The sequence below is a fragment of the Centruroides sculpturatus genome, unplaced genomic scaffold (assembly GCF_000671375.1).
Source record: "Centruroides sculpturatus isolate CEXI.00-Female unplaced genomic scaffold, Cexi_2.0 scaffold692, whole genome shotgun sequence".
Lineage (NCBI taxonomy): Eukaryota > Metazoa > Arthropoda > Arachnida > Scorpiones > Buthidae > Centruroides > Centruroides sculpturatus.
Window position 1 is genome coordinate 160821 of NW_019384902.1, and position 23543 is coordinate 184363.

The 23543-nt window shown below is 30.9% G+C and overlaps 2 protein-coding genes and 1 long non-coding RNA gene across 3 annotated transcripts in view; 1 reads left to right on the forward strand and 2 right to left on the reverse strand.

Moving 5' to 3' along the window:
* The window catches only part of LOC111631508, a 13425-nt gene extending 11945 nt beyond the window's left edge, over positions 1 to 1480 (reverse strand). Inside the window, exon 1 of the mRNA XM_023375761.1 lies at positions 6 to 1480. Within this exon, the coding sequence (XP_023231529.1) occupies positions 6 to 1275 (1270 nt within the window). The 5' untranslated portion in view covers positions 1276 to 1480. The remainder of the gene's footprint in view (positions 1 to 5) is intronic.
* A 2716-nt stretch (positions 1481 to 4196) lies between these two features.
* On the forward strand, positions 4197 to 11095 carry LOC111631514 (histone-lysine N-methyltransferase, H3 lysine-79 specific-like). The gene is made up of 7 exons (XM_023375770.1): positions 4197 to 4297; positions 5091 to 5158; positions 5701 to 6088; positions 7472 to 7665; positions 7892 to 8141; positions 9439 to 9566; positions 10150 to 11095. The coding sequence occupies exons 1-7, from the start codon at positions 4285 to 4287 to the stop codon at positions 10234 to 10236; spliced, it is 1128 nt and encodes a 375-aa protein (XP_023231538.1). The 5' UTR covers positions 4197 to 4284; the 3' UTR covers positions 10237 to 11095.
* Positions 10686 to 11256, reverse strand: LOC111631515. The gene is made up of 3 exons (XR_002757711.1): positions 11023 to 11256; positions 10860 to 10946; positions 10686 to 10775 (listed from the first exon to the last, which is right to left on the reverse strand). It is a non-coding gene; the product is annotated as an uncharacterized LOC111631515 (long non-coding RNA).
* Between the last annotated feature and the right edge of the window lie 12287 nt (positions 11257 to 23543).

Consider the following 23543-nt stretch of genomic DNA (forward strand, 5'->3'; position numbering starts at 1 on the left):
TATACCTTCACGAAACTCTATTGCGTCGGGATTAAGGTCCTGCTTGATTGGAGTCGGTTTGCTGTCGACCACTGGCACATTTGAACCAATCATAGCTTGTTTCTCTCGATGCAGTAATGTATTATGTCGCTTTCGGCATATCTTACAGCAGCTCTTAGAGTTGCAACTGGATAACTTATGCCGATCACTTAAGCAATTGAAACAGAGGTTGTTTTTGGCCACCACATCGTTTCTTTGGGAGGCTTCAAGCCGTAAAAAGGAATCACAAGTGTAAACAGGATGATTTTGCTTACATAAAATACAATGAGACATAGAATTGTTACATTTCACAAACAAGCTTTTCGGTTTAACTCTATCTTGACTACACCTTGGTTTCACGAACGTGGTCTTATTAATATTTTCTAAAATCTGAGAACGCTTTTCCAAAAATGAAATCAAATTATCTAGTTTAGGAACGTCATTCGAACTGATACTGAACTCATACTGTTTTAGAGTCTCCTTATCCAGCTTCTGAAGTACGATATTTAAAATTAAGATATCAGAAAGCTCATTCCTTTCATATCCTAGGACTTTTAGTGCTCGCATATTTCTATTGATGCTATCAATTAAACTCCTCAAACCCCTTGCTGACTCATAAGGTAATTTTACAGAGTCCAGAATCGCATTAACATGGGTTTCTACTATTAATTTCTTATTTTCGTACCTTTCTTGTAGCGCTTGAAACAATGAAGCAAACGAATCGTTTAACGTTTCTAAACTCTTAGCTTCCCCTACGAGAGCAGCCTTCAAATAATGTAGTTTTTGTTCTGCCGACAGTTGCTCGTTTGACGAAATGATATTATCAAATTGCATTTTAAAGTTACTCCATTCTTCATATTTTCCAGAGAATTTCGGTAGAGGAATCTCCGGCAACTTAATATTAGCGGAATTATTTCGAACTACGGGGCCCTGAGTCACCGTGACCACGGACGAATCTGCTTCTAATCGTTTAATACGAGACTGGATCTTAAATTTACAACTTATAATTTTGTCCTCATATTCTTCACTATTGACTATCTCAGTGTCATAATCAGTTGGGCTAGTAATGAAACCCTCAATCTCCCCGTTTAAGGTTCTCAATGACTCTTCCTTTCGACTCAACTGATCCAGTATTTCTAGATGAGTTTCTGTCTCTCTATCGTCGCTTTCAATTAAACTATCGATTTTACTAATTAATTTCGTCACACTAGCTCTTATCGAAGCGCGTTTTTTCTTTAATTTCTCGAGTTGATCCATTTTAAACTGTCTACCACGTATAACGGACAGGTAAATTCCTCCTACCTTGGATAGGTGACTTAATGAAGTTTGACCCAATCTTATTTGCTTGCGAAGTTGTCTCTCTTTTCTTCTTGATCCGCCTCGACGGACCAGATGTTTGTCGATCTTTAATGGACTGTAAAAATATGAAAGTACTGCGGTTTTGCAAAAATAACGTTTAATGCGGAATGAAACACTGGTACAAAATGGCTGCTACAAATGACCGTTATAGAACTACTCTCGTTCACAATTTTTTTTTTATGACAAAAATACGGTGGCGCTTGAGGCGCTAACAGCCTATATTTAACGTAATAAACATTTTGTGTGTTAAAAGACAAACGTTCAATTCTTTGTTAATCAATTGTTAAAATCTTTAAAAAGATTTTAACAAATGAGTTTAACATCAAAACATTCTTTAACAATTGTTAAACAAATTATTCAATGAATCAAATAATTCTTGTAAATAAAAAGTTTTTTGTAAATTCTAAAAATTAATAAAAAAAATTCCCAGATTAAAGAAGTAAAACTACTTTCTCTTATCCGACTTCGAGCGATTTATTTTAGCAAACAAACAAACAACGTAGAAATAATAAACGTTAAAATTATTTATCTTTTTAATTATTAATTGAAAACTTTAAATTTAGAAAATCAGTCTAAATATATAAATGCTTTCTTTAATGGTGTTTTCTTGTGTTTTTCAACAGAAGTAATTTAATCCTGAAACAGACAAAAATTCCACTCTTTTTCGTAATCGGAATCCAGCAAAAGTGAAAAATCTTAACTTTAACTTCAATCCATATTCAATAATACAGTTTTGACGAAAGCACAGTGTCAAGAAAGTAATTCTAATTCCTGTTATAATAATGTTACATTACTCGAATTATTCTTTTTATTAACTCAGAAAAAGTTTAATTGATAAACAATCAATTCGCATCCATTTTAAATAACACATTTTAGACGGATCAGTATTGTTGTGTTGTGTTTTTCAGTTTAAAACTTTTAAAAGATAATAAATATTGAATGAATTTCAATTATTTCGATTGAATTAGAGATTAAAAGAGAAGATAATTCTGTTTCATCCGGATTACTAGCAATTTCCTCGCGTGTCAGATCTTCAATTCTATTTGTTTCTGTTTCAGGTTCGTCGGTTGTCATAACATTTATACCTTTGACGGAATCTCTCGCGCTAATTTATATAGATCACATGCGGAAAGTTCATTTGATAATGGGAAACTAGAGAATAAAAAAACACAGCAATTCGTAAAACTTTCTTCGCGTGCGTTCAATATTTATATAAGAATTTGAAGAAGAAAAACAAAGAAAATGACAAATAAAAAAATATAATTTCAGATTATAAATGTAAATAATAAATAATTTCTTTAATATTTTTAGGTATTTCGCTGCAAGAAATTAAAATCTTTGCCAAGCTTTTGCATTTCGAATGGGTAGATCGACGGTTTGTTCCATCATTAATGAACCTTGTCGAGCTATTTGGCAGGCGTTGGCAAAGCATTAGGCTGTATACACATTAGGCGTTTTGCGTTGCGTTAAACGCGCGTTAGCTCGGCGTTCGACGACCGTTTAGTGGAGCGTGAAGACTGGCTCAGTTTGGAAATGGGCGTGAAGGTAATTACTTGTGTCTGCCTCATCCATCGCCGCTATAAAAGACGATGGCAGAGGCAAAGAGAATTTTGGGTGCTGAAGAAAGAGATAGACTGACGCATGGAATGTTTGTGACGTTGTATTCAAAACTAAGACAATATGAACCCAAATTCTTTAATTTTTTTAGAATATCTATAAAATCATTTGACGATGTTTGGTCTCTTTTAGATTTCATCAATAAATAGATCAGTATTGAAATGATCGGTCTCCGTTTAGGCCAACGTACGTCCACTCTATCCGAAAGCGCACGATCGAATGTACCACAACATGGCAGCACATATATCTCAAAGCGCGTTCTAACAAAAATCTATCAACGCGCGTTTGGTCAGTAGCGCGCGTTTGAGTATGTATACCTATGCAGAACTCTTGGTTCTTTAAAACACGCGTTACCAAAACGCGCGTTTAAAAACGCCTAATGTGTACACAGCCTTAGGTAAAGATTCCAAACAGAAAATAATTTGCCAATTTTGCTATCGAATTTGAAAAAAAGACGGAACTTTGCTCATTGTGTTAGTGCAATGAATGTAGTGATGTAAAAATTGCTGTGNGGAATGTTTGTGACGTTGTATCCAAAACTAAGACAATATGAACCCAAATTCTTTAATTCTTTTAGAATATCTATAAAATCATTTGACGATGATTGGTCTCTTTTAGATTTCATCAAGAAATAGATCAGTATCGAAATGATCGGTCTCCGTTTCGGCCAACGTACAGTACGTCCACTCTATCCGAAAGCGCGCGATCGAATGTACCACAACATGGCAGCACATATATCTCTAAGCGCACGGCTAACGCCCGCTAAACGCGCGTTTTAACAAAAATCTATCAACGAGCGTTTGGCCAGAAGCGCGCGTTTGAGTATGTATACCTATACAGAACTCTTGGTTCTTTAAATCACGCGTTTGAAAACGCCTAATGTGTACACAGCTTTAGGTAAAGATTCCTAACAGAAAATAATTTGCCAATTTTGCTATCGAATTTGAAAAAAAGACGGAACTTTGCTCATTGTGTTAGTGCAATGAATGTAGTGATGTAAAAATTGCTGTGACGCAGACAAAGTTTTTCAATATAAAATTTCGACCGGTTGTCGATTAAAAAAATTTAGGCTACTTTACGCTGATCGGGTTACACATTATCCATGAATTGACCACGTGGAGAAAAGCCAAAAATAAAATTACTTTCACATACGTAATGCTTAGCACGCGCTGCGATTATCTTTTCGTAAGCGAGTTTTCCATTGTTGCGTAAAAAATAAATGTTGAGAATAGATTTTCGGCAATTGTCGGAGCGATATTTTTGAGAAAAGATATTTTGAATGCGAAAAAAATGAATTTTTCAAGTAAGTGAATATAATTATACAATAAAAATATAGTTTAACAATTTTTTTAACGTATTCGCAATAAAAACAAAAACATAAAATTAATAGTAATTTTCTAGCAGATGTTTCAAAATTTTTATAACAATGTTATACGTTGATAGCGAATACATTCTCTTCGTTGAATTCCATAAAAATCTAATATAAATTAATCACATTAATGAACAAATGTAATTGTGATTGTTTTCGCTTTTTTTATTTTCTGTTTTACGTTCAAAAAATTCTTGAAATATTTCTGAATCTTTATAATTTAGTAATTACATTGAAAATATTTCCAATTAAATTACTCATTAGAAAATCGTGCATTTAGCACGAATTTCATAACAGAGAGGACAGTAAGAGGTATCAGTTAACAAGCACCGAGCACACTTTCATACTTAACATTAATTCATGAAATACTTTCTAAACAGAAACTGTCGCTTATTGTAAATAGAAAATTTCTAACATCAATTATTAGGAACATGAAAATTACAATCAGACATTTCTTAGTGTCATTAACGATATTTAACTTTGCAGTCATTTTCTGCTGGAGACAAACGTTAAACGTATTTTTTGCAAATAAATAACAATTTATTATTTCATTTCTTCATCTTTTCTAAAATTTAAATATTCCATTTCATTCGTATGTATAACATTAGAAATTATAACAACATTTTTATAACGTTAATTTCTTTCACGTTACTTTTTATTTCATTAAGTATGAATTAAAACTAGTCGCTTTTAATTATATTTAAAATATTAAAATGATTGTTTTCAGGTGGAGAATATTTTTTTGTTGGAAGTTATATTCCATATGAAAACTATATGGATTATTTTAATTTTGAGGTAAGTTGATTTAATTATAATCTATAACATAATAAAAATACAGTTAATAATTATCAAATAGCAATAACATCTTCTTAAGTAAGTTAAATACAAAGTTGAAATAAATTAGAAACGATAATTTGAATTCACATTTTATTCAAATACTCTTCCAAATCTAGCAAATATCTTCAAAAATATTCTAAACATTACATCATATAGATGGCTGCATTTTTAATATAGGCTGCTCGGAATTCACATACGATATAAAAAAATATATATACAAATAATAAATGAGTCGTAATTTGTAAGAATTCAATCAAGTGTTTCTGTATTAATAAATAATTATTGTAAATAAATTGGATAAATGCATTTACTTTTACACATTAAAATAATTACATGAATTACTGCTGTTGAATATTATTGTGTTCTAGTATTTCGTAAGGCAAATAATCAGTATTTATTATAAAGCAAATAACACTTATGAATTGTTATTATTACAAATAAAACGTAAATGTGACATTTAAAATTGTTATTATTAATCAATTTTATGTTTAATTTTTTAGCATGCCAGGCAGAGGCCTGAATATGGGCCAATTGCCCAATGGTCAGAATTTGGACCATTTGTATACATCGATGAATATGGACGGATGGTGCAGATGCCTGGATATGGGTCTCCGCAAGTATTTTATGGTTACCGTCCGCCCTTTCAACAAGGCGCTTGGTACGTTCGAACTGAAGTACCCGATTATGGGCCGCCTATTCAAACATCCGAGTATGATATGGCGCCAGAAGTAACTCAATATTGGCAAGCGCCCGAGAACTATCAATATGGTTCGTCGACAGAAGAACAGAGGAGCGAACCTCCATCAAATATTTTAGAAAATCAATCAATAACAGAAGTGCTCGAAAATGAGCAATGCTCCTCAAATGTTTCTTATCAGCACATTAACGGTATGTGTCGTTAATTTACAGTATTAATTAGATAGAAATATGAAAATACAATTAACAAATAATATTGACAAATTTACATGAACTGAAATAAGTCACATGAGTGTTTTCTGGGTGGAAAAAGTAAAAAAAAGCTAAGATTTTTGCCCGATATTGTATGGCCAATATCTGAATGATAAACACTAGAAATCATAGGAAATATATAAATTCTTTCAAATACATAAACACAAACTAATAATAAATTAATATTATTAACAAACTGTATGGACACAAGATGCAAGTAGAGAAAAATCAATGTACCGTCACCCCAGACTTTGGCTGTTCTTATTGATATGTGAACAGCTATTGTCGATACTGCAGTTACGTAATCTACAAATTGAATTTTTTAATTCTTGAAGTTAGACTATTTACAAAAATATATATTAACATTTTCGAGTCTATCATTAAATCCTTTTACACAAACCACAGAAGACACAGTTACATTGGTTAGAAGATAAAACTTCTTTAAAAGACAAATAATAAAAGGTAAAAATTCACAATATATTATTAAAAATATATATATAAAAATTCACAATAGTCTAACTTCAAGAATTAAAATATTGAAGAATGTCCTGAGTCAACATTGAACANTGTTCTTATTGATATGTGAACAGCTATTGTCGATACTGCAGTTACGTAATCTACAAATTGAATTTTTTAATTCTTGAAGTTAGACTATTTACAAAAATATATATTAACATTTTCGAGTCTATCATTAAATCCTTTTACACAAACCACAGAAGACACAGTTACATTGGTTAGAAGATAAAACTTCTTTAAAAGACAAATAATAAAAGGTAAAAATTCACAATATATTATTAAAAATATATATATAAAAATTCACAATAGTCTAACTTCAAGAATTAAAATATTGAAGAATGTCCTGAGTCAACATTGAACATTGTGAACTTGTACAAATTGAATATTTAAAACTTATTTTACTCCGAATGTTCATTAAATTGTATCAAGAAAGATTAAGTAAGCTTCTCAGTATACGTTAATAAACATCCACTTGTTTATTTCGACCGGGTTCTCTTCAGTAATATTACTTTTTCAGTTGACGTTATGATCAAAACAATTTACACTTTACAGGCAATTAATAATGTCAAATTAAATTGCAGTATTCAAGATTTGTGACAATAATAAACTTTTACTAAATTTTTAGTTTTATTCTTGTGAATTTACAACAGAATAGTTTCAAAATATATTTCGACAATAAGGATTTTATCTGTAAACTATTTCTCATTTCCTTTGTTTCTCTCTTTCAAATTCTTATATAATTATTGAATTCACGCGAAGACAATTTTACGAATTGCTGTGTTTATTGTGTGTACTTTTATTCTCTAGTTCCTGAAAATCAAATGGACAATGATAATACAGAAGAATGTTCCTTGTATGATATAAATAATATTAATGCGGACGATTTTGATAAGAATATAAATGCTATTCCATCCGACGAACCTCAGACAGGAAGAACAATCACAAAAGTGAAATGTGATGAACCTGATAATAACCTGGAGGAAACGGAATTGTCCTCTTCTGTAAGTAACAATTCAATCGAAATAGTTAAAAGTAATGTAATAACTCTTATCATTTAAAAGTGTAAAATTAAAAAACCATAATAACGATCCAAATCTAATAAAATGTGTTAAAATGGCTTCAAGTTGTTTATTTATTACAAATGAATTTTTTTTCAATTAATAGAAAAAATATAGGAGTACTGTAAAATTATTCTATCAGAAATCAGAATTTTTCACTTTTTTACAGGACTCCGATGAAGACATTGAGGGGTTTTACTTTTGCATGTCCGACGTTGAAATAACACCATTCAAACGGAGAAGAAGACCTTTAAAGAGGGCATTTTCATATTTACAATTTCATTCTTTGGCCGGACAAACGATTCAAGAAGAAGATGAATTGGATGAATCGTCGGAAGATGATGAAAGTATTATTAACAGTGCTATTAACATCACGCCTGAATCACTAAAATTGAGTGAAGTGGAAGTATTAAATGAAGGTGGGGTAACATAGAAATTACAATGAATTACCCGATTCATAGATTAATCTGTTTAACGATTATTAAGGAATAATTTTATGTTAAACTCATTGTGTTAAAATTTCTTTAAATTTAGAAACTTAACATTAATATTCGCAGACTTTCACTTGTCGTAAGTGATTATATTCAAAACAATTCAAAAATACAAAATTAATTTGAAAATGTTTAATTCTACAAAGATTTTATTTATTTCGTCTAGAATACTTTTAATAATTATTTTTGTTACTGTTTAAGTAACAAGTTTAACAGACATTAAATAAAAATTCACCGAAAACATTGTTCAGGTGGAGTAAACAAAAGAATGAAATGATGGCGAGAGACACAATGCTCTTATTTATGACATAATTCATTGTTTTGCAGTGTACTGATTTCTGATATCAAATGTAATTAACAATTAATTTATCATCTGTCAAAGTATACGTCTAGAAATTCAATATAAGTGTCTGAATTTTACTTTTCCGGCTGTTATATTATATTAATCTTTCAGTGTTTTTGAATCTTTGTGTTTTGATACCTCCGCACACAAAAAGGTCAAAAAATTAATTTCCGAAATATGTGACCGTGTCTATTTCGTTTCATAACTGAGGATAAACATTACTAAACGACCTTTGCATAGTAACTTGTATGGTAAGGAACATCCAGGCGATTCAATTTGTGTGGTTGAAGCACGAAGGGATGACAAATAAAAGTGTGCCTCGTGAACACTCGATCTTTATAAAGATTTCACACCTTATAATACATTTACAATTTTGTATCCAAGTGATTTGTATTTTAAAAATTAATCTTTCTCTGGATTCTTTGAGTGTGTGACGTTAACAGATAACTGTAAGATAAACGCTTGTAGAATTGAGACATCGAGAACGAAATTTGAATTCTCGTCATATGTAACACGAAACTTAAATATAATTTTTGTATATAAACTCGGTGGGATTATTACCAGCAACATCCGGCGTATTCAACACAAGTCGTACTCTGCGCTTGTATTCAAATTTACATAAAAAACAGACAATTCGTTTAACGTAGGCAGTTTTTTGTTTACAGTAGGAGAGATCTGAGTTGAAATTATATTATTTCACCTCACTGTTTACATAATGGTACTACTACTGACTTGCTGTATACAGGATATGCCTTATACATATATATTTTTATATTAACTTATTAGGCGGTTTAAATATCTTATAATGAATGTGTTTGAATACGATTACGCATTATAATATAAAATTACGAAAAGATAAACTGTTAAATGATTACTTTGTAGAAACTAATGACAAGAAAAAATCTATAAAAGAAAATAAAGAGTTAATACAACCGAAAGAGAGAGAAAATGCCGCTGGATCTTCACCCAAAGGTGAATCTGTAACAGATGATGCTGACGACGATGAAGAAGTAAGAAAATATTTTTTTAATATTCCTTACTTTACACTTATATATTTATTGTCGTTTATTGCTAAACTTTTACTTCTAATATTTAAGATTTTCGGTATTTTCGCTGTGTCTCCAATGATTCTATACACTTTAAATAATAGCACGAAATCATTCGAGTTATAAAGTATATATTCAAAATTAAAAAAAAAATAAATGATTATACACATTAAATATTACTTTGAGAATGGTCAAAGTTAAAATAAGACAAATTAAGATATTTAATTATTGGAGAATTTTGCGTTATAAGCGAACATTTAATCATTTCTGCTTGTGGTTTACAAAAACCGTTTGATTTGATTAAAGTCCTTTTGTAAATGTTTGGCATTTAAATTTAGTTTTCACATTTATCCATTTATGATAACATTTAAAGAAGACAACTCGTGTCTTTCTAATAGGAAATTTTCAACTGATTAAAAAGATTTAAAATACAATTTTTCATTATTTCCCATTGTTTATTGTAATTATGCTTGCATTATTTTCGAACCAACATTTTATATAATTTGATTTTCATATTTCATTTACAAAATGTTTATGTTATTTTCAGAAAACCACCAAATGTTTTGATGTTTTTGTAACATTTTTCCGCAGAATTTCTTCCGTCATCTGTTTTTGTTGCGGAAAAAGAAAATAAAATGGCCAATGGTTACAAAAAGTTTGTAGAAGAGTGACTGAATTTTAATTGTTGCATTTCGGTGAGTTGAAACAAATTGATCGGTGTACGTTTATCATCCTATTTTTCTTAATAGTATAAAAATGAACGTCACATTTCAGATTACGCTTTTAATATTAATTGAAAAATTAATGAATTAATAAATTAATGAATAATAATCGTATATATAATTATAAGAGAAGGGCACATTTCAAAATTTATGTAATGAAAATTTCTGAATGGGAACTTTGGCGGCACGTGAAATCGAAGCATCTGCTCTGTACTTTCAGATGCTTTTATGTTTTTATTTTATACAGTTTGTTATATAATTGTCTACAAGGACACAGCTTATTAATAGGACTTATTGTAGTGGTGTTAGTTTTCTGCAATTAAAAAAATTTATCGAGACAAAATAAACAATCTTTATTGTCCAGTACGTTTTTCGCCTGTACACACTTTATTTGTGTTTCGGATTTTCATTTCAGGTCTTTCTTCAGCAGGTTTACAATGCAAACATAATGCTAAAAACAAACATTTATAAAAATTCACAATACTATATAACAAAGATTACCTGACAATGATATGGATGTGTTAGCATGATTTACAATTTCATTCTTGTTAATTACTTCGATATTTAAATAAATTCACAGTACCTGTATAAGGTACTCAGTACACTCAGAAAATCATAATACCTGTATAAAGTTAAAACACATTTATAAAAATATAATGTTTTAAAACGTTTAAAAGAATTTGTTTATTCTCACATACCTGTGCATGCAACAGAAAACGATGAATAACATTTTTACTTAGCTTACTCCTTTTATAAACTTTTCATACCATTGCTCCTGTTATCAATAATACTGTTCCATGATTGATGGATAAATATGTTCGTATAACTGTCTTTTAAGATTGTTTGTTTTTTTTCTTGTAATTTAATTGTATCTAAAACAATTTCGCATTTTTTATATTACAATGTTCTGCCACTACCGAATTTTCATTATTTTTTTTATGGCTTTGATGTGTTCCTTCAAATTTATTTTGCATTTTCTGTTTGTCTTTCCTAGGAAAATGTTAAAAATAAGTTAGGTATGTATCTTTAATTTATATGTATATATAAATGAATATGTATATGCGTTATGCACGCATAGGCCGTTCGACAAATTGCTATAACAAACGGCAGTTACGTTAGCATTTTTCTGACTTAGATAATGTCTTATATACCACCCCAAAATATTGATCGAATTTTTATATATCAATCAATTTGTGTGTATACATTCGATTCGGATCCAAGACCAACTGCTGGTGTTCGGTGGTTTTATTTAGATGTAGATACTATAAGTCTAAACCAGTGTTTAATTTACACAATTTTAGAGAATTAATTGGTTAACTGATTTAAATGATGTATGTGTTTTGTGTCCTTTTATAATACAAAATCCTGTAGAATTGTAGTCTTGCGATACTGCATAAGCAACAGCATAAATGGATGTATAGGGAGATTATTTAGTATCTTTATGTGATATTAACAGTAATATAATTGTATACAGTATAAATCAAACGTCGCAGTTTTGCTTAAACGCTCAGAGTCAATGGCTCCCTACATTTTTGGTATCCTGCAGCTTGAACTGTTATGGGGCCTTTCTGAAATCAGCAATGAAAGATAACGATTCAAGCTGCAGAATACCGAAAATGTAGTTGCTTTGTGGCCATCCGAAATTAGAAAACTTAAAACATAAGCTTAGTTAGTTTCATAATAGATAAGCCACAGCTCCAAAGTGAATAATATAATTCCGTTTCAAACATATACATATGTATTTTAAAAATACATANAAATCAAATGTTAAGAATCATTGTTTCTGAATGAATTATTAAATCGGCTTTTCAACGAAAGTACAGTATTTGAAGTTACTTTGCAAGACTGTTATAATTTTAATATGGTAAATAAGAATTACTATAAAATTAATAAATTATATTTATTTATAGAGCATCATAAAATATAATTTATACATACAAGCTTTAAATATATACAAGTTATTTAAACCTAGCAGATGAGCTAGGCGATGCTCAGGCAAAATGGAAACTTTTTACATAAGTCTCTAATTATCTTTTGTTTATCAATCCATTAGTTTCATATAAAGCATTATTTTTCTCCTTTAAGTTTTTTCAAATTCCAAAAAGTGAAGAAGTTGTTGACAGGTACTTTGTCTCTTTGTTTATGAAAGCATGAACAGGAGTACTGTACAATGTGTGACATAATCACTTGGTTGCAACTGATTCTTACCAAATAAGGAAAATCGTTTTTCAGAAACTCAAAACACGTTGATCGATGATTATTTGTCTAATTACTTGGTACAGAATTTGCTTGCAGATTTCTACATCGACCATAACGGCGTATTTCGTCTTGAGCTAAAATTGTGTTTCATAACCAGTTGAATGTTTTTTAGTAAATTAAAATTTTATAAATAAATCATCTAATGAAAGAAATAAATATTGGATTGACAGGTAATGTATCGATATGTATGTGCTGTCTGCCAAGGGAAAGATGAGTCCAGTAAGGTGTTATATGGAAAACCAGTCGTTATTCAGTTGTTAGACACGTGAACGGAAAAATCTCAGAAACCATCACGCAGCCAGCTTAGAATACAATGTTCAGTGATTATATACATATGGTCATAAGTGAAGGGGATGAAAATATGAATATAGAACTGAAGAATATTAAAAAACAATGCGGTGTATAGAGTGCACCATCGGTAAATCACTTAATCATAATTAGTTAAAATTCGTCGTATGTTTAAAGTACCGTATCATATTACACCAATATACTTAACAGTTTGGAAATTTTTTCTTTACTCGTAACGCCTAGAATGTTACAGAAATTCTAGTTGACAGAATTGAACACATTTATTTAAGTGTGAATATTTTCAATGGCAATTTTTAATTACGGTATCTAAACAATCACAGTACATTATTTCTCAGTTAATGAAACTGCTGCTTTTTCGTATAGAAAAAAGGTATTGAATTGCATTTAGCGCAATCTATCATATCATAAGTAAACATTATTTATGATAGGCTTATGCCTGTTAGAAGAAGTTGGTATTATTATAACAAATTATTGAAAAAGAGTAACATAGAAATAATTTGAGGCAATTGTAAGAAATAGTCTAAAAGGACAATTTCTTACAATTTTTTCATAAAAACCCATCAACATAATCATAATCATAGTTTTGTTTGTATTTAACAAAGAAGAAATTACAAAGATGTTTGGTTGGCTAATGTCAAAATATTTTTGTGCGTAATTATATAGATTATATATTGTATTACTTTTAGCTCTACGGAAGAAAAGATACGTAGAATTTTCGTTATTCATGAAGTCCAATGCTTCGAGATTATATCGTTTACGTAACTCTTGTTATTACAAATACAAAATAAATGAAATTTAGACATGGGAACGTCACAACTTATACAGAATAATTTAGAAAATTGGTAAATATTATTATTAATAAATATAATTTCTCTATTTAATCTCAATTGAACAAAGAATTTTTTAACATTGAAGGATAGATCTGTGCTCATATTAGTGTTTGAATAATCTAAAATTATATTATAAAAAGTAGAATTAATACGATTCCTAACATCATAAATGTATCGAGTTAAAGATATTTCAAAGAAGTTATGAATTAGGCCGTAATTGTATAGTATATAATTCACATTGATCGGATTTATGTATGAACGGATCTATCGAGAAACCGAACATATTAAACAAATTTGACAATTGACAAATCCAATTTTTTCTTGACTTATCAACGGAAGATTTTTAATGTGGTATTCTCAACAGTATGGCTGGAAGCCCTCTCGTTATCTCTCAATCGACTTAGGAATTTAATATATCCTTTAATAAAAAACGGTCCCACTCTAAATCTGTTCACTTCGAGACGAAGCGCCGCACCAGGAACATTACAACCCAGAGAAAAAACTGCGTACAAATTTGTTTTGAATTATCTCTATAATGAATTAATTTTGTAGTAATAGCATTTCTTGTCGAACCAATTCTGTTTAAATTTGTTAGTCGTTTCATTATTAATATTTTTTTTTCTTAATAAAAAATGACTGTAATAGTTTCATTAGATATTCATAGTTCTTATGCGGATTATTATTCTTTTCTTGTGATAACAATTCGTCAGATTTGAATGTCAATTCTCCCGGAAATTTTTGAATATTAAACTTCGCTCTCGATCTGTCGAATTTGAGAGAACATCAAACTGTTTCGTTAGATTGATTGTATCCTTTCCCCTCCTGATACCAAATTTATAGGAAAGTGATCAGACATATATCCATATTTAGAACTTCCATGGACAAACATTGGTCTATCATAGATTTTCCCATGTGAGATATGAAGGTAAATTGAGCCGGATAATCACCTTTGATTCTACAGTTCAGTTGAATCAAATCATTTAAAGTTGAATAAAAGTTTCGATTTTATCACGACCCGAAAAAGAATAAACTTCGAGTATAGTAACCCCAAAAATTTTATATCCCTTTGTAATTTACGTAAGCAACAAGCTATAATCTATTAATAAAATTAAACTTTTCTTAAATTAAGTGTCCGAATTTTATAGATAAAAGCTAATACATCGTAAAGACAATTACGCCCTGAACTATAACAAAGATAATGAGATCTATTCAGTGATTGATATATTTTTATATTCAGAGAGAATTTAAATCTCATTCTAGATATGTGAAGCCATTTCTTAGACAAAATAGAAGTGGAAGTAACTTACACTACAAATTCGATTTGTAATGCAAGTTGCTTCCGGGCTTCTGACAGTTAGAATCGTAACGCGAAGAATAGCTGATGACTCCATTATTCAGTTATGAGTGTAACTGATAACCGAAACTTAGGCACTGTTGCCCGAGCTCATTGCTTAATAATATACGGCCAGCTAGTTTTCACCCTACGTTAAACCCTTGTCCTCCCGGGAATTTTATGAGAATGTCCCGGGAAATCCAACACCAGCTGTTTTCAAGGTCATCCAGCTGTAAACACAATTACTCATTGGCATCAGATTTCACAGATAGGCGAGACAATGGAAAATAAAACTTCAATTTAAATGACTGTGTATTTTATTGAATATACGAAGTTATAAAAGTCTTTATGAAGTTCACCTTAAAAACTATATTTATTCCGTAGAACTGTTTAATTAGGATTTAATTTTTAAAAGTTAATTTTTAAGTCGGATTAAATTGGAATTTGAAAAATTTCCAGCTAACTTAAAATCCAGGATAATTATATATATTACAATTTACTTTGAAATATTGTTAATAATATTACAAATTAAATTATCTTAAACTAAACAGGTATTACTATAATTTAACTTTGTAAAGAAAGTTTTTCCTTTAATTTGCTTTAAATTAAAACATGAATTTAGATAGAAGATTGTGTGTTTTATGCTTGGGTTGACTTCTTAATCATGCGCAGAAACAAAAATTCAAGGTTAATTAATTTCTTCGTAATGAGTTAATATTCGAGAGTGTAACCTGCAGATTCACGAATTGAGCACAAAACTTCGTCTTATTTTGCACAAATTGATTATAATAAAAACAATAATAAATTATAATGAAAGTAAGAGTATGTTTGAAACAATTTACTACTATTGATCCTTTTTTATACAACCACAGAAGTACCCGTTACATTGACTTGAAGAAATACCTTCATTAAAAACAAATAACAGTAGGTAAAATTTTACATCATTAAAAACGATCTAACGTTAGCCTTTTGTTTGAGGATAATTCGAAGAAAATATCCTGAGATCAACATGAAAACTGTAACTAAAGCATTATTGTTATTATTATTTAAAGGAGAATCCACTCCTTATGTTTAGAGCATAACAATTAACAACGAATTATAGAAAATGATTTTACATACCTTATTTAAATTTCTGATTAACACTTTTAAGTGATCGTCTTCGTGTGTGGTTTTAGTTTTAATAAAAGCTTTGATAATTATAAGTAATAAATCAAATTACAATTGGTAAAAATTGCAGAGTAAAGTAGAATTACGGCTACTATTAAAATATTGCGAGCAGTTACGGTCGTGTACACAGGATTAAATAAAAACGAACGATACCAAGCTACAAAACAAATATTATTATTTTTCTTCTGACCAATTGAAAAGAAGAAGGAAAAATTCTCAAAAATTACTTTTACATCACGAACAGCAATTCTAAACAGGTTTCGGTTGGAAAAAAGAGAAATAATTAATAATTTGAAATGATTAACAAATCTTTCTCATTAAATGGCAGTAAAGGAAAACTTAGGTACAGTTTTTAGAACCTGAAATAACCACAAAAATTGTAAATAAAACTTCTTGATTCGTATTAAAACTTTAGAAATTTTTTTCGATTATTTTCTTGGATATTTTAGAAAAAGAAATATTTTTAGCAATTTATTAACCCCTTAAGAACATTGAGATTTTTGATATTTTATAATCATTAATTTAATTAAACGTAAAAAAATACTTAAAACTGAAAAAAAACGAAAGAAATGCGTTTATTTTGAATAAAAAGCTTCAAATTTTATTTTCCTTTGTCTTGTCTTTCTGTGAAATATAACACCGATGAGTCATTGTTTACACAGCTGGATGACCTTGAGAACAGCTGGAATTGGATTTTCCGGGACATTCTCATAGAAATCTCGGGAGGCGATGGGTTTATAGTAGGGTGACTACTATTTGGTCGTATATTTTTAAATATTTTTAAAAAATTAAAATTTTTATTGCGATTTCCGACCCCCCGGCTTAATTAAACTTATATATAATAAAATCTATTAATTAAAAAAATTAAAAAACTATTGGAGATTGTTTTTGACATCAGAAACTAGCTTTAAATTACTTTACCGAAGGAAAATCGGTGCACTACAACTTTAGAACGATGAATGAAATTTGATATCAAACTCCCATTAAAAAACAATTAAAAAGCAATAAAGCGTGAAGCGCGCGTCATTAAAGGTTTTTTAAAATCGCGATAAAATTTTTTCGCACGGGAAAAAAATTTTGAAAAATTTTGGGGACCTAAAAAACATTTCAAAAATTCAAAAAAAAAATTGGGGGCCCAAACGCCCGTGTTTTTCGTAACGCTATGTAACTTGCCCGAGATATCTCGGGATATTATTAATATTTATGTTGCAAAGTCGTAAAGATGGATAACTAACTTTATTCTTGCATGTTACATTTCAAATTAAACTTCTCTTCTATTTGATAGATGTTATCTCGATACTACTCTCCTTATAGATTTTAATTAAATATACTAACGAAGTATTATCGATATTTATATTATAAGTTTAGTATTTTATAACTTTTTAATTCTGTGCATACAAAATAACTATTCGTTGCCATGGACATCAATACATATGGGACAGAAAGAAAATATCTCCCTCCCCGATATTTTTGTATGAGGAAACTGTTTCCGCTATAACGTATTTTATTTTATACAATAATAAAAACAGATAAAAGTTCAAACGACGGAATTCTTCTTATTCGTATTCATGCCTGCCCCCAACAGTTATACAGATCGACCCCGTTGTAGGTTGTAAATATATTCAAATTGTGATGCCAGAAAAGCAGGCTAACTTATGAGACAAATGCACAAAAATATGTCTTTTTCGTCTATTTAAACAGAATGGAAACTAACAACAAGTTGCGTAACTTTTCGGGCAAAGAATATTTGTTTAAAAAACATATAAACAATTTAAAAAATTGAGTGCTGGCCATTTGTTATGAAATATATTTAAAAATAATTTTTATACACGTACTGCCAAAAGTTAAGCACGGAGAAGAAAATGTTCATGTCCGGAAAGCAATCTGCATTTGAGAGGCTGCAATTCACTGCAGAGGTAGGTGGAAGTATGCAAATATGTTACGTTACTATCAATCATGGTTACGTGTCGCGAAATATGCAAAACAGGCAGTCGTATAAGAAGCCAGCCTTATGAAGTGTGAGAGGAGTTGCATGTAAGTGCCGAGAAAAAGTGTGGAGAACTGTCATAGAATTAGTGTGCATGACATCACTCACATGAGTTCTTTCTAATTATTATAAAATTAATTTGCAATAATAATTTTTACAATTTGTTCTAATATCCAAGTAAATTAAAACACGACAACTTAAAATAATATTTTAACATATCACTTTTGGATAGCTGTTTTTATGTTCAACGTATGTCTTGTCTCCTTAATCCGACATTAAGTTCGGTAGACTATCATTACAGCCTTTAGGTTAGACACTTCTTTTATTGTTTCCACATATGCATTTCGGACTTATATAAATGTTAAGTCCCTCTTCAGTGCAATACTATGGTTCTGTCTTTTAAAACCACGGTGTACAACGGGTAACATTGGAAAGATTTTAAAATACAGCTCTTAAAGACACAACTTTAAAAGCTGTATTTTAAAATCTTTCCAATATTACCCGTTACAATTACGTAAATTACAAATTATAATACGTAAATTAAAAAAAATTTTTTTTTTGTAATTTACATAATGTGAAAATGTGTTTTTTATGATTTGATTTGTTTCTATGATATAACATGATTGTTTTAATATTTCTTGTTTATTTGAACTAGCACTAAGGAGGGGTTGGAGTACATTATACCAACCCGAAATATATTTGTAGTTCGATGGAAAATAAATAATTTGCTAACTAGAAATTGCTGTGTGATACGTCTACCAAAGTGTGTTTTTTTGGATTACAGAGACGGATTTACATTTGTAATATACCATACAGCAAGCCGTTTATATATTATATATTAAAGAAAAACATAAAGAATATGATTATAACTTTTCTAACGGATTTGCTTCCTTGTTTAAGGTGACACATGGAATGTGTCACCGGGAACTAAAGGAAAAATCGTCATTGGACCGTAGAACGATTTTACCATGAAAAGGACAAGAGTTGAGAGGGGCAGGACCGCCGAAATAAAAGAACGGGTCCGATGACGCGACAGAGAGTTTTGAAGGTTGGTGGTGTGTGTGCACTCGGATACAGTTTGCTGCCGATACTCCGCCAATAGCCAGCGATCAGGAGCTTAACCGATGACCCCAAGTACCCAACAAAGAGTATAGTGTATCCTCCTCCGAAAAAACAGCCCAAATCAAGAGAGGGATCTTTAGGTAAATGCCCGGTGCGAACGTTTGTAAACTCTCTCTCGCTTAAAGCTCATATGTGTAAATAGTTTATATAATCAATAAACGGGTATTATTTTTCGTAATCGAGTCTTAAAGTGCACTTCTTTCGCCCAATCTGTCTCCATTCCAAATCCGAACGCCTCTCGCGAAAAACAAAAAAAAAAAAAAAAAAAAAAAATTTCTGTGTCTGTCCGTTAGACACAGTAATGTCAGTCCTGACGAACTAGTCATCCCCAATGTGTTGGTCACGTGGTGCCGAAGCAATAGGGTGCGCTTCAGCATTGTCACATTTTCCTTAATGTATATACTGAAGTTGTTATTCACTTTATTTTACTAGACACGATAATTCAGAAAGTGTCCGTAAAACTTAAAATTTTCTGATAAAACGATGTTTCATAAATTATGTAAGTGAATGCACATATTTATAATTAGGTGTCGTTTTTATATAACGGGTGTTCTCTTGTGTATCCTTCGACAAATTGTCTATTGTGCGTGACAGCAAATGCCATATGGGATTTGAGTGTGCAATCTGAAGTGGAGATAACTACCGAACTCTGATAGTCGATCTCAGATACTCTGCTGACTGACGGTCTGGCCAGGTGGAATTTTCCGGAGGTTTTCATATGTCTAACAGTAAAACAAAGGACAGTTTTACGTAAAAATCCTCTCGCGTGGCATCCCCTTTATAGATCTCTCATGAAACGTATGCCCATTCATTTGATCGAATACAATTCGTAGGGTAGGATAATTCAGTGTAATGAATGTAATGAACATAATAAAAATGTGAGATAAAACAAAATAAAGAAAGCCTTCTAGTATTCGTTAAGACTATCATACAGTAATCCCCAGTTTGTCACATGAAAAAATCTGTTTAATTACAGTCTTCTTATTAAAACAGACATTATATTTGCGAGTGATTGTAGTTTGTGGCAACAATTTCTTTACAAAATGCGTCTTTCTATTTCTACTTGACAACTGTTTTTGCCCGAAAAACTGTCAGTGAAGAGTGATTTAAATAATGTTTTATGTACTTAGTACGTTTTATGTACGTTTAATTTTAATTTTAGCTCTTATATCGTCGCTAGCGATTAAAAATGTAATTTTAATACTTAAAATACATTTACAGATGTCTACGATTTTTACTGGCCTTTTCGAACAAACAAACAAATACGAATGGACCCTACACCATCACTGACGAGCAATTAACTGGTTGCCCTGGAAGTCAGCTTCTTACAGAAACACAGCTTCCCTATTGTGACCGTAGGGTCGGTGTCTCTTTGACACCACGTCAGGAGACCTGAATCTGACACCACGGAATCTCGCAGGACTCGGAAATCGCGACGTTACGTCACGCGAGCGGTAGCGGGTGAGCGATTGGATTCGGAGTAGAGGTGAGGAGAGAGACGAGGAAGTAACTTAATCGGATTCCATGGTTGCTAACAATTAACAATTTTAATGAAACTAAAGGAAATACAAAGAGAGTCAATTTCAGTCATAGTTCCCCTATTCAAGAGAGGCCCGTCGAGAGAGAGAGTTTACAAAAGAATCGCGGGTTGATAAATACTTTGTCGATGGACTGTTCTTTCAACTAGATCCGAATCTTATCCGTTTACTGGTGTGGAGGCACGGAGGAGTGTAGAGGCTTAACCAGGCACGATTTTTTCTCTCGGATTTAATCCTGGGTCACGATTTTGTTTCTGGTGGACGACTTTGTTGGACGGACTTTTGAAGAAGACTCTCTTCTTGAGGGTTTTTGGTTTTTTCTTTGTAAATCCTCTTGGGTTTTTCCATTAGGTCAGGTGGTTGTTGTTAAGGGTCTGGCGTCCAATATGGGTTCTCCATCGAAAGTTTCTGGTGACACATCCCTGACTAACTGGATCCGACTCAACAAGGAACAAACTCCGTGGGAAATAATTTTTATGGCTTTTAGCCTAACTCGATAAAACGCTTGAATTTAACCGATTAAAGTTTCCAATAATTAAAATTTAAAATAACACTTTATTGAGGGTTGTTCGGCCCTAACACTATCATTAAATGTCACACCACGCCACTGCGAGTAATCTTGACCACTTCACCAGCGTCTTGAATGGAATGGTATCACCTATATTCTTACAAAGTGGTTGAAATATTTTTGTTTGCGCTAGGCAATCACCAATCGATTTATTCGTCATCGACTTATGTATTGAATAGGGTTTCTCATTTCCCGGTCTTTTGCTTGTCCCGGGATTTCGGGGAAAAAGTGAACTGTTTCCCAGGATCCCGGAATATAATTAATTATTTTTAAAATATAAAAAATATTTTGAAATCGAATAATATGATTATTTTTCATTTTGAAAAGTAATTTAATACGTTCTGCGACCTCCAAAATCATAATATTCATAATGCTGTGTAGAATATATATTAAAATCACCTCTGAATTACGTAGAAATTTTCACAAATAGAAAAAACTTATAAAAGTTTGTTGGAAACTGCTGAACTTAGATCAAACTTCTAACTTAGAAGGTAATTTTCGTCATTTAAATTAAACATAATACAAAATATTATTGTAGATTTTTATAAGATTTTGAAAATCAAAGTTGGTCAATATCCGATCACTCAATCTGGTTATTATTTTAATAATGAAAAGTCCCGTTACTGTAAATGCCCTTTCCAATTCAATGGATGTGGGAAGAATCGTCTTTAATGATTTTAGGAAAACACAAATGTTACGTGTTTTTGTACTCGTAGCATCGAACATTGCTACGGGTTCAATTTTCGAGATGCGTTGCAGTACTTCTTTGCTCTCACGTATTCTTCATTTGTCTACCTCGGTTGCTTTGATAGCGGCATTAAGCTTACAGCTAGATAATTCTTTATTTTATTTTTTATTTATTTAATCATACGACCCTATGGCCATTGGCCTTTCGGCGCTTCGTTTGGAATTAATAATCAAGTTTGTGAAAAAAAATCTCATAGTTGCACACTTCGTTAGTCGTTTGTATCCTTGCACAATTTGCGCAACCTGGCGTAATGCAGTTATTGAAACTACTGGGTATAATTAACAGATAAAATTAATTCAGCATCGGCGCAATTATTCAAAATATTACAGGTTTTGACAAGTAAAGAATTTGCAGAATCCTGTCACAAATAAACTACATGTTGATTATTGATAATCTGTGAGATGCACAACAAGTAAAAATATAAAAAACTAATAAGCATGCTGAAAATTAATAAATACAAATATATTCTAACAGTTTATGAGTTAATTATATTTTCGATTTGCAAAATTTCCTCAACACACACAAAAAGTAAACTTCGAAAAAATTTGCGGGATTTTCCGTGATAAAAAGAATTTCCCGGGTNAAAAAACTAATAAGCATGCTGAAAATTAATAAATACAAATATATTCTAACAGTTTATGAGTTAATTATATTTTCGATTTGCAAAATTTCCTCAACACACACAAAAAGTAAACTTCGAAAAAATTTGCGGGATTTTCCGTGATAAAAAGAATTTCCCGGGTTAAAATACCAACCGGAATCCCGTTTGAGAAACTCTAATACTTCTCCTAGAGTCATGTTGACTGTCATATTACCCATATATGGGTGATGCAGCTTTTTCATCCTAAGCTTTGTCAGTTGAATTTGTTAATGCCTTTACAGAAAATATCTTTTGCCGAAATGTCTTCCTGGTGTTCTGAAATGTCACCATACTCTATTTGGTTAAAACGCTAAATAAATTTTATTGGCATCATTACATTGGGTGTTTTAATTACGATCAGCCGATACTTTATACTCCATGCATGTAACAATGTATTAATAACGAAACAATACTCTAAATTCAATAATATTTTTTTATATTACTTATCTTACTAATTTAAAATTTACTTAATATCATGAATCAAATTACAACNCAAGAACATCTTAACGGGTTTTACTGTACTATTGTGAGAAGCAGACCGAATCAAGAAAAATTAAATAAATCAACATAATTACAATATTAAACTATAAATTAGTTTTAACAAAGAAACCCTCCATTTTCCCTTTTGTTTTTCGAAATTTTCCGAGGGAGGATATTCATCTTTCCGTTCCCGGAGTAACTTCCTTTCCCAACGGAACCCGCAACTGAATCACCCGGA